The sequence below is a fragment of the Octopus sinensis genome, linkage group LG17, assembly GCF_006345805.1.
Source record: "Octopus sinensis linkage group LG17, ASM634580v1, whole genome shotgun sequence".
In the NCBI taxonomy this organism is placed as follows: Eukaryota; Metazoa; Mollusca; class Cephalopoda; order Octopoda; family Octopodidae; genus Octopus; species Octopus sinensis.
Genome location: NC_043013.1, coordinates 5,711,354 through 5,723,851, shown reverse-complemented (window position 1 = coordinate 5,723,851; position 12,498 = coordinate 5,711,354). Strand labels below are relative to the sequence as shown.

The 12,498-nt window shown below is 38.3% G+C and overlaps 1 protein-coding gene and 1 long non-coding RNA gene across 2 annotated transcripts in view; both read right to left on the bottom strand.

The window, feature by feature from the left end:
• Positions 1-3,556: 3,556 nt before the first annotated feature.
• On the bottom strand, positions 3,557-4,483 carry LOC118766686. The gene is made up of 2 exons (XR_005002606.1): positions 4,026-4,483; positions 3,557-3,786 (listed from the first exon to the last, which is right to left on the bottom strand). It is a non-coding gene; the product is annotated as an uncharacterized LOC118766686 (long non-coding RNA).
• Positions 4,484-7,055: 2,572 nt separating this feature from the next.
• LOC115220847 (type 1 phosphatidylinositol 4,5-bisphosphate 4-phosphatase) overlaps positions 7,056-12,498 on the bottom strand; it is a 59,954-nt gene continuing 54,511 nt past the window's right edge. Inside the window, exons 6-8 of the mRNA XM_029791026.2 lie at positions 11,390-11,480; positions 10,242-10,296; positions 7,056-7,432 (exon numbers count right to left, since the gene is read on the bottom strand). Of these exons, the coding sequence (XP_029646886.1) occupies positions 7,347-7,432; positions 10,242-10,296; positions 11,390-11,480 (232 nt within the window). The 3' untranslated portion in view covers positions 7,056-7,346. The remainder of the gene's footprint in view (positions 7,433-10,241; positions 10,297-11,389; positions 11,481-12,498) is intronic.

Here is a 12,498-nt window from a genome sequence, read left to right as displayed (position 1 = left end):
ATTCCTATGTCTTTGGAATCTACATAGTCCGAGGTGTATTTGTACGGAATCCCATTAAAAGATATCCATTTTCTTGAAAGTTCAGAGGAATTGGACTCCGGTGAATTTTTCGAAACTCCTCACCACACCACCTCCTAAAACACTTCTCCCCAAAACACTTTGTATATTCGGAATCTACATAATATAACACATATTTGTAGAAAGTTTCATTGAAAAATATCCATTTTTCTGAAAGTTATGATCATCCAAAGTCGGTGGGGCAACTAAGTTTTTGTTTTTGGGGTTTCACTTTAGCGACACCAATTACACATGACACCAGAGAGTTACAGAAAATTGCTTGATGTCGCTAAAGTGGAAAATATTTGAAATATGTTTTTTCTAATTGACCAAATTGAGGGTCTTCCAGCACCCCGCCCCTCTAGAGCCCAAATCTCTTGACACCTCCAAAACGCCCTCCACCAAGTACCAGTTGAACACTAGGGTCGATTCAATTGAATTAGCCCCTCCCCTCAAAGCTGCTGGCCTTGTGCCAAAATTTGTAACCAATATCATAGAACCAGGGGCAGTTTCAAGAATGGTTGGTATCCAAGGGTACCTTTAGTGTTTAATGCTGCCTTTTCTTTTGATTATTTATGGTGGCAGTAATATTAATGTATCTCTTTTAATGGTTATTGTTTTGATTTTTCGTTCTCTTGGATTTATAAAGCCCTGCTGGTGTTAACCCACTCATAGTCTTATCCTCTTTTTAATGGAAATGGTGGATATTGTCACCAAAAGAGTTAAACCCTCTAACAGCAAGTGGCATTATACTCCGATCGTGTTATCCCTAGTAATAGGATTTTATACTCAGATAGTCAGGGGGGAGGCACAGCTAGGGTAGTGTCAGGGCGAGCATTAAAATTGCACCCCTCCACCCAATTTTTTTTTTAGATGGCTTAATTAGAAAATGATCTTGGCCAAAATTGTACCCCATACTTAAAGTGGTGTCCAGGGCATGTGCCCTGCTTGCCATACCCCAGCTACACCCCCTGCTGATAGCATTATCCCTCTTAGTGATGCTGCTGCTGTTGTATCATTGCTGATTGTTAACCCATTAATAAGCAAAGACAGCCATATTTTTACTAGTGTTAACCCATTTAATGGCAATAATGATGCTTAGTCTGAACACTTTCATAACAGTGGCCGTCTGCCAGCTCTGTCTGGCCCCCGTGTCGGTGGCACGTAAAAGCACCATCCGTTCGTGTCCGTTGCCAGCCTCGCCTGGCCCCCGTGCCGGTGACATGTAAAAGCACCATCCGTTCGTGGCCGTTTGCCAGCTCTGTCTGGCACCTGTGCAGGTGGCACGTAAAAAGCACCCACTACACTCTTGGAGTGGTTGGCGTTAGGAAGGGCATCCAGCTGTAGAAACACTGCCAGATCTGACTGGGCCTGACGAAGCCTTCCAGCTTCACAGACCCCAGTTGAACCGTCCAACCCATGCTAGCATGGACGCTAAATGATGATGATGATGATAAGCCTTGTGAGTGGATTTGGTAAAAGAAGCCCATCATATTTATGTGTGTGTGATGAAGTTGCATGGTTGTTGTAAATGAATGTGATTCATTTCCAATACTGTGTAAATATGCCTGGCCAAGGGGGAAAATATTACCTTGCTTGGAAATAGGTGAAGGTTGGTGACAGGAAGAGCATCCGACCATCGGAAGCAATCATGGAAAAGCAGATGTTAAAAATGATAATTGCTACACATCCTCATTGTCGAAACTGTCAAAGATCCATATACTTTGTGTCGGGTTCTTTAGGTGGCATCTGTCCGACTTGCAGAGAGAGAAGTAGAGGAGGATGTGGAGAAGGAAACTGAAGAGAAACGACTGAAGTCCATTGTTCAGTCACAATTCTATTACACAAAAAGTGGCGCTTTTTACATAGATGCTACATGTGGGATGTTTTCTATAAAAATACATAACTTCCCCCCCTTGTAAACCTTATTCATTTTGGTCTTACAAAGGTTTTTATTCCCGGCTTCTTAATGCTCATGACATTTGTTGTCCCTATAAAGTCCTGTGGTCTGTGACTGCTTTACAAGCAACAAGGTCAAGGTCAATCACTTTCAAGTCACATTCACACACAACTTTGTATCACAAGCGCAGGGGCTTTTTGATCTCTCAACACAGATCCCAAGTGACAGCACAGCAGATCTTTTGTGTGAATGACATCTCTTAGGTATTGAAGTAAACATGGAGTGCATGCCTGTCCTGTTAAGCAAGCTACTGTTTCAGACGTTTTCAAAACAAACAACTCCTATGAAACATATAAAGCTTATGTTTCCTGCAAAGAGCAGGTTTCCCATGACTTGCTGTCATATTCAGGGGGAAAACCAGGTGTTAAACAACTTGACCTTGGCACTGTTTATTCTCCTCTACTAAAGAAGTTTACTACATGGGTATAGAGGCATGACTCATTTCTATTGATGTATAGTTGTAATAATTACATAAGTGAAGGCACATAGCTTAGTGCTTAGAGCATCGGGCTCACAATCATGACATAGTAAGTTCAATTCCCAGGCCAGGCTGTGTATTGTGTTCTTGAGCAAGACACTATTTCATGTTGCTCCAGTTCACACAGCTGTAGAAATGAGCTGTGACATCACTAATGCCAAGCTGCCTTGGCCATTCCCTTAGACAGTATCAGTGGTGGGGAGAGGAGAGGCTGGTATGCATGAACAACTGCTGGTCTTCTATAAATAACCTTGCCTTGACACGTGTTCTGGAGGGGAACCTTCTAGGGGTATCCCATGGTTGTTATTGACCACAGAGAGATTTTACTTTGTGTAACAAATTGGTTTCAAATTTTGGCACAAGGCCAGCAATTTCAGCAATTACATGACCCTAGTGTTCAACTGGTACTTATTTTATCAAACCCCCCAAAAAGATGAAAGGCAAAAACTGAGCTCAGTGGAATTTGAACTTAGAACATAATGACATGAAATGCTTCAAAGCTACATATAAAGCTTACATATCTGCTCCACTCCCTTAAAATTTAGATTTCGTTGGCATTTTTAGCAGTATTAATTGCTAACGGTGAGTTGTACAGAAACAACTTATTGAAATGCTTTGTAATTCCAATAGAGAGAGAAAAAGTGTGTAACTTACAATGTCAAATTATTTTATCATATCGTTCACTTTTGTTCTCTGTACTAGCCACTTGTTGCTTAAAGCTTACAAACTTTGTACACTCAGACCCTGGATTGCATTGATACACACACATGCACGCAGAGGCATGCATGGCTAGAAAGGAAACTTGTGAAGCACACAGCTAGAGTTTAATAAAAAGTGTTGCAATCATATTGAATTTGTCATGGCCAAGCAATTGTAGCAGAACAGCCGTAGGCAGACAGACAGCAAAATAGAATAATTCTTAGAGATTTGTCTTAGATTCTGAAAAATATTTATACCAAAAGTTTAAAACAAAAAACCACAAATAACATTTTACATTGGACTTTATCAACGGAAACATTCAGAAAATATTTTTAAAAAATTAAAAAAAGATAAAGACAAAATTAATTAAGATATGTTTAATGAATGAATAGACAGACAATTAAAGATTCTGTTTGTATTCCAAACAAAGACATTTTTTTTTTTAAATATCTTTTTTATTTGAGTTGTTCTTTATTATGAATTGTATTTATTACAATATATTTATTTTCAAATTTTTTTTTTAATATATATATTTATTCCAACACTGCCTCAAAGATGGTGTGTAGAGACAGCAGAAACACCACACAACTGACTTTTTATATAAATATATATATATATAGGAAGAAGGAGTCACTTCTTCCTATAGATATATATATATATATATATAGGAGGCAGGGGAAGGGGGGCACTTCAGAGCCCCCTTTCTCTCATATACACACACACTTTTTCATATATATATATGTGTATATATATATATATATATAATATATATATAGGAGGCAGGGGAAGGGGGGCACTTCAGAGCCCCCTTTCTCTCATATACACACACACTTTTTCATATATATATGTGTATATATATATATATATATATATATATATATATATATATATATATATATAAAACAAGCCGGTAGAAGAAGTAAGCACTACTTCAGTTGTGTAGCAAACATTATTAAGAGTTCATTTGCGTCAATGCAAATATTTAGAGTTATCACAGATTTATGACAATGCAGAACTGAAGTTAATGATTGTGAGAAGAGAAAGAAAAGAGAATAAAAAGAGAGAGAGTTAGGGAGAGAGAGAGAAAAAAAGAGAAGGAAAGACAACATAATGATTTGGAGCCACTGATTTGGAATTCATCTTTTAGAGAAACCAGAGGAGAGAGAGAGAGAGAGAGAAAAAAAACACACACACAAAATAATAATGGTATTGGATTTTGGCACAAGGCCAGTAATTTCAGAAAAAGGGGTTAAATCAATTACATCAACCCCAGTACTCAACTGGTACATATTTTATCGACCCTGAAAGGTTGAGAGGCAAAGTTGGCCTTAGTGGAATTTGAACTCAGAACGTAAAAACAGACGAAATGCAACTAAGCATTCTGCCCAGCGTGCTAACAATTCTGCCAGCTCGCTACCTTACACAAAAAATATTAATAATACCAGACAAGATTGGAGGCTTGCATTAAATTCCTTAAATTAAATATCACAAAGTTTGAAAAGTTTAGAGTAATAATGATTTCAAATTTTTGCCACAAGGGTAGCTTGGGGTGGGGATTAAGTCAATGACATTGACCCCAGTGTTTCACTGGTACTTAATTTATCAACCCTGAAAGAATGAAAGGCAAAGTTAACCTCGGCAGAATTTGAACTCAGAATGAAGAGATGGGCGAAACACAAAGCATTCTGTCCAGAGTGTTAACGATTCTGCCAGCTTGCCACCTTCAAATAATAATAATAATAATAATAATAACATTGAGTTGTCATAAATTTGTTCATTTTTTGAATTGCTTCTCCATCTATTTTAATTCTTTCCAATGTTATTTGAAGTAACATGAAAACTATTTTTATCAGAGATTTAAGGGTCTTTTTGTAACTTTATTCTTCTACAACTTTCGTTTATCAGTTTTGAAGTTTGAATAAATTCAGTCTCTTTCCAGACATATGACGATGGAATGCCAAGCAGGAAATGAAAGGAACAAATTTATCTGACAGCCCAATTGTAGTAACTAGTGGTTAAAAAAACAAAAAACAAAACTAAGATACAACACAAATAATAATCAAACAGCGCCTCAACTACCCTAACTCCTTCACTTCTCTCCCTGACTCCTACATTAAATTAGTGAAATGTGATAGATTTTTTGCTTTGGTCCCTCTTTGTGGCCTAACAACTGTTTGAGGCAACATTTTACTAAGTATCATTAGTAGTAAAATTTAGCTACAACATTAAACTTTAGAAATAATAAACTTTCCATTTCAATTCCACAGAGGAGTGGGGTGAGGTGGCAATTAGTAATTTATTGGAAAAACAAATATAAAAACTCAACAACAAAAACAAAACAAATACTGCCCCCCCCCACCACTACCGCCCTCACTTTATTCCTAAATGCAGGACTATGTTTTATCAGAGAAGTATACAGGATGATATCCTATCCCCACAACATATTACAGCTAATTTTAAATGATCCTAGGATGAACAGCTAATTCAACACTGATTTTGAAATTGGTGTATAATAAAGCAGAGGGACAACGATGCTAAATATTAGTAAATATTGGTGGTTAAACCCAGTGCCCTACAAATCAATGTATAAAATAGGATAATGGATTAAATATAGGTGTTTAATCCTTTTAGTCTGTTATATCACCTGCTACCCTTCTTTATTAGGGAATTAGTTCACAAGACTATAAAACCGAGGGAGGAGAGAGAGAATATATATCCAGTAGCAGGAGCATTTCTACTGTATAACCTTAGGTAGCCAATAACTGTGGATCAGCGTTGCATAACATTTTACGTGTGTGTGTGTGTAATGTATGTATAAGGGAGATGAAACAGCTATTGTCTTCAAAAGACAAAAGATAATGTTTTCTACATAGAAGATAATAATTGAGGAAAAAAAGAAGCTTGTCTCTCAGTTTCCAGCAAACTAAGAAACAATATCGGCAATCAAATCTAATCAAGTGTAATAGAAAAACTTCAAAGAGCTGGAATGGCTACCAACAATTTGTTCCAAAGACAATCTCACATGAAAGCAAGGGAGAAAAAAAAAAAAAGATCAATTTATAGATTTGATTCATTTTAATTAAATTTCACAAACTAAAAAAATTAAAAGCTTCCATAGAAATGTTTAGAATTTTAATGTTATCTAAATTTTTCCTCATATTTTTTTTTTTATTGTTATTGACTCCTAGTAACTTTTAAAATCACTTCAACAATTAACAAGATTAAATTACTCATGGGGTGGGTGGGGAATAAATAAACCAATAATTTTAGTTTCCAAACTTTGAAGTTACTGAGTCAGCACAGGATCAAGAGAGACAGAGATAGAGAGAAAGGAAAGGCTTAATATATAATAAAAGAGGGTGGGGAGAACTTCACCAATGTTGAAGTATATATAAAGCATGTACCATTAATAGAGTTGGAGCAGATACTAAGTCAAATTAGTCTGTAGGTGGGAGTACAAGAAACAACGACAAACAGGCAAGTTCTTCCCAGTGGAATGAATGAATGACTAAGTCCACCTGAACTTTAAAGAATTGTGTTTGTGCCTCTTTAACAGATTATTCTAGGTCTAGGTTGGTGTCAGATGAAGAAGAGAAGACCAGTAGCAACGAAGAATGTAATATACTGGGAGACAGAGGAAAAGAAAGAGACAGAGACAGACAGACAGACAGAGTGACTACCTTTTGTGTAAATGGGAAAGGAAAACACCTACTCCACCACACCTGTCCCAGACTCCTAAATCACTGAAAGATGGTAAAGCATCTGAAACAAGCCGACAGCTACATAACGTATAATGTGGTCCTTGGCTGATGTCTGGCTCAGCAACTGAAAAGAAATGTCCTTTTTAGTATCCAAATCATGTTAAAACAAAAAGAAAGAAAGAAAAAAAAAAAGATGAACCATTCCTTCTTCTTGTTGTTGTTGTTGGGGTTTTTTTGTCGCCGTCAGCAATAATTTTATCATCAAACTGAAAGCTCAATTATTTTGTTTTTTCTTCGACTTCTTTGAAAGTTGTTTTTTGTTGTTAAACATACATATATGTATATGTATGGATATTTTTTTATATCATATATTTGTTGCTGTGCAAACAAGTTAAATGATAGCAGACACATCTGAGAGTGGCAGAGCTGAAGAACGGTTGACTGTTGGTTCCTACACAGGGCGTCGGATATGGCTGACTTTCATGGTTCCTAAACACAGAGCTCGCAGCAAGAAAAGAGCCGTCAAGATAAACGCCACTGAAAAAACAATACAAAAAAATTAAAACAATGTATTTGTATGCATGTGTGTGTGCATATATGTATGTATGTGTTTGTGTGTGTGCATATACATATGTGTTTGTGTGTGTGCATCATCATAGTTTAATGTCTGTTTTCCATGCTGGCATGGGTTGGATGGTTTGAGATGGAGCTGGCTAGAAGGGAAGCGTTTAGGCTCCAACTGTCTGTTGTGACATGGTTTCTATGGCTGGATGCCCCTCCTGATGTCAACCATTTTACAGAGTGTGCTGGGTGAACAGCGTGTCAGGTACTTTTTATGTGCCACTGGCAAGGGTGCGTTTACACAGCACTGACACCCAAAAGGACAACCCTGTTTTTGTGGAAGACAGCGATTTTACTTAGATTGACATGTCTCATCAAGTACAGCAAATCACCACACCTCCCAGTCCCTTGTCGTTTTCTCAGTGAGGCCCAACATCCAAAGATCCTTTCTCACCACTTCGTCCCATACCTTCCTGGGACAACCCCCTCCCACAGGTACCTTCCACAATTAGAGCTTGGCACTTCTTTATACAGCTGTCCTCATCCATACACACGTATATATGTATGTGTGTGCATACATGTATATATACATCATCATCATCATTTAACGTCCGTTTTCCGCGCTAGCACGGGTTGGACGGTTCGACCGGGGTCTGGGAAGCCAGGGGCTGCACCAGGCTCCAGTCTGATCTGGCAGAGTTTCTACAGCTGGATGCCCTTCCTAACGCCAACCACTCCGCAAGTGTAGTGGGTGCTTTTTACGTGCCACCTGCACAGGTGCCAGGGGGTCCGGCATCGGCCACGATCGGTTGGAGCTTTTAACGTGCCACCGGCACGGAAGCCAGCCAAGGCGGCGCTGGCATCAGCCACGTTCGGATGGTGCTTTTTATGTGCGTGTGTATTATTAGTTTGTCGTCGACAGTGACTAGGGATATCACATGGGAGAAGACAACAGGGCATTGTGCGTCCAGCTCTGCCAATCAGTTCGATGTGTGCTTGGATGGTTCTGCTGTAGGTCAGGCACTGGTGATCTGCTGGGAGTGAAGGGAAGGAGTTGGCTCTGGACTTGCGTGATTCATGTTTTCTTCTGTTTTATAAACAGAACAGGATTGCAAGTACACAAAGGAAAATGTCTGTATGTACACACACACACACACAAATAGGTGCAAGCATGGCTGTGTGGTTAAGAAGTTTACCTCTCAACAACATGGTTTCAGGTTCAGTCCCATTGCATAGCCACCTTGGGTAAATGACTCCTACTGTAACGCTGGGCCAAGCAAAGCCTTGAGTGAATTTGGTAGGTAGAAACTGAAGGAAGCTCATTGTATGTTACCATGTGTAGGCTGTTTTCACGGTTTTCACCGCCCAGTCAAAGGCTTTCTTAGATCAATGGATACAAAGTACAGTGGTTTACTTTTTTGCTAAGTACTTCTCCTGCAGTTGCCAAACTATAAAGAGAGCATCAGTAGAGCTTCTTGATTTTAGCCATTGAAAAATTTCCAATCCTCCAGAGGTAAATAAAAAGAAAGAGAAAAAAAAAGGTTCCTTTGCACTCATTTCTGACTCAAGCAGATCATTGTCATCTGCCTCAAGTTCCCTTTTCTTTGCTGCCATAGGTTAAGACAAGTTGTTGCAATCAAAGTCAGTTTTTATTTGGAGTTATGGCCCTCTATGATTGGTTGTAGACCTTGACTTGGTGTTAACAACAATTTTATATAGCATAATGGCTGTGTGGTTACAAAGCTGGATTTTTAACCATATAATCTCAGCTTCAGTCCCACTGCACGGCATCAAGTGTCTTCTATTATAGCCTCTGGCCAACCAAAATCTTGTGAGAGGATTTGGCAGACAAACTGGAAGAAACCTATCATAAATAGGTGTGTGTGTGTGTGTGTGTGTACCTTTGTTGTGACATCACATGGTGGCTGTAAACAAGTGTCACAATCCTACATGTAAGTTTGTTTATATCCAGCCTTCTGTGGGGAAAATATCACCTTGTTTGGAGACAGGCGAGGCATCTGGCAATTGAAAATCTGCATCAATAAATTCCATCTAACCTATTTAAGTATGGAAACGAGCACATTAAATGATGATAATGTCTTGAGAGACAGACAGACAGACAGGGTAAGAGGAATGAAAGGAGACTGATGTGTTTGCTGAGGAAAATGGGATGGCTCTGGAGTGCATCATTTGCAGGCAATGGAAGTGGGGAACATTGTCAGGGATGGGGGCTTTGTGGGATTAAAATGACCCAAGACACTTTCCCACTTGGCACATGGGTTTGCAATGCAGTGAACCTGGAAGAGTGGACGCGGATAGTTTTGGGAAGAGATTTGTCCAGTATGTGTGTGTGTATAACTGTACATGTGTGTACACACGCATGTGCATATGTGTGTGTGACAGTGAGTGACTGTGCATGCATGTGTGACTGCACATGCATGTTAGGAAGTGTGTGTGTGCGCATGCGTGTGCGACTGTGTTTGTGTGCATGCACGTGGTGTGTGTGGAGTTAGATGCGGCAAATATGGAGTTTTATATGTTTTCTATGGTAGTTTATATAATGGGAGTATAAGCCTGAAGAACTGTCATGGTTAAGGATTGAATCAAAGGAGACGGTGTGTGTGTGTATGTATGTATGTATGTGTGTATATATATATATATATATATATATATATATGGCTAATTTGTGAGTTGTTCTAATATCTTTGTTCTTAGATTTACATTATTAAAACCAAATGTGTTTTAGTTACCAACTGAAACTAGCAGGAAATTCTCTTTTACTCACCTGCCCAGGCAGCATATATTCCTTTGTTTTTCATAGCAAGCTGGTAAGTCATCACCTGCAAGAGAAGAGTATTAAAGAATACAGGCATCTGGCCATTTACAATCACACACAAACAGTCCTGGAAAGACTAACTAAAGAAGGCCCTTTATACACACACAAGGATAGAGACAACTGACTCTTTTACAAACACACACTAAAGACAATCTTTCATTTCAATTAACCTCACCATTAGAAATAATCAAAGATGATTTAATATTTGTACTGATATCTAGTTTCAATTTGTAATCATTAACAGGTGTTTTCTTTTCTGGATGTGCATAAAGTAACAGACAGGACTCTAACTAGGAATTTCGGTTCCTTAACCATGTTCAAGTCCAGTCTAGAATTATGTATTCATCCAGGAATGAAACAAACCCAAGAATAATCAAGGAATGAACGAGATGAAACAGTGTAAATATCAATATTAAAAGAAAAATTCTTGTTTCTAAAGATGAAGCAATTAAGTAGATAAATTTTAATGTGGAATATTTTGTTTCTGTATTTGGTTTGCAAGATCCTTGATGTGAATGTGTGTGTTGAAACAGAATTAGTCGTATCTGGGGAGGGTCATAATGCCAATAACACACACACATACACTAGTTCTAATTCATTTCTTTGGTTAAATAACTAACCAGTTGACAAATAACAATCAACTAATCGATTGTTCAATTAATCATTCAGCTAATCAAGTGTTTTTACCAAAGTTCTTTTGTCATCATTTGTGGCCTCTTCAACGACATGCCCTCCCTGCTCCAGATCAGTTTCAGGAATGGCTCTCAAAATCAAATTATGATTTGGTTTAGTTGTAAATTGAAAGTTTCATTATGCTGACAAGCACATACATGTTATTGGCATAATGAATCTCTCCTGGACACAACAAAAAAAAAAAAAAAACTACTTTTTGACACACTAGTTTGAATGTGAATCAAGAATCTTAAAAACCAAATCCAAAAACGAAATACAATTTAATTAACAGGGACTTGTCTCAGAAATTTTCTGAAATCAAGTTTTGAACAGTGAAATAGAAATCTGTAAAAGGGAAAACAACAAACATTGTTTGGAATGGTAAATGATTCTAATACAGAAGAGAGAAAATAAGGATTCCTTACTGTCAGTACTATGGCAGTTCCCAAGAGAATTACACCTAACGCTGTATAAACAATTGCTTTTTTCCGCACATACGAAGGTCCAACTGCTGAACTGAAAGATTACAGAAACACATGGGAAGATCAGAAACCATTGAAAAGGAGAGGAAATTCAGTAGAAAAAAGAACTGTACTGCAATAGTGTATGTATTATTCCTAGGGCTAAACTGACCCAGAGTAGCAGAACTTGTCAGGACACCGATATGGGTTAATTAGCATGATGATAAAGAAATTGCCTCTGTAAAAAAGGTCTCTCGTAAACGCCCCAGTGGACCCAGGAGAGATGAGACCCTTCAGCTCTACAGCTGCTCATCTAAGAGAAGGTAACTCTATTCAGATCCCACCTCCTGATAACTACTAGGCTCAAAACACTTGTTGCAATAGACCTATACAAGTCTGAAAGGCAAGCCAGTGGGACTGGTTCTGCACAAGCCATACCTGCTACAATAATCCTTTCTACTATAGGCACAAGGCCTGAAATTTGGGGGAAGGGGGGATAATTGATTGCATCAACCTCACTCTGTACTCAACTGGTACTTAATTTCATCTATGCTGAAGGCAGATGTCAATCTCAGCAGCATTTGAACTGAAGGCAGACAGACAAAATGCCATTAAGCATCTTGTCCAGTCGGCTAACAATTCTGCCAGCTTGCTCATTTTAATAATGGTCATCACACAGGTTGTTCAGGAAACCAAAATGCCAGCACCAGAAACTGTGATTTGCAGAAGCCTCATTCGTCAAAGTAACAAGGGAGTCCACCATATATTGTAGCTTTGCTGTATTATGATGTAGGCAGGATCCTGTAGTATGTTGCAGTACAGCACTGCATTGCGGTATAGTGTAGAATACTGTATTATGATGAAGGTAGGGTGTTGTGTTGCAGTAGAGTGTACAAACTTAAATGACAATAAATAAGATGATTGTCATTCAATAACAAAGGTTCAGTTATTTGATCAACTAAAATACCTGCTCATCAAATTAGCATATGAGTGGTTGAGTATCCCATACACTTGTGTACAAATATTAATTCTAAGACAAACTCTTTACTATGGTATTGACAATTCAGAGTTGC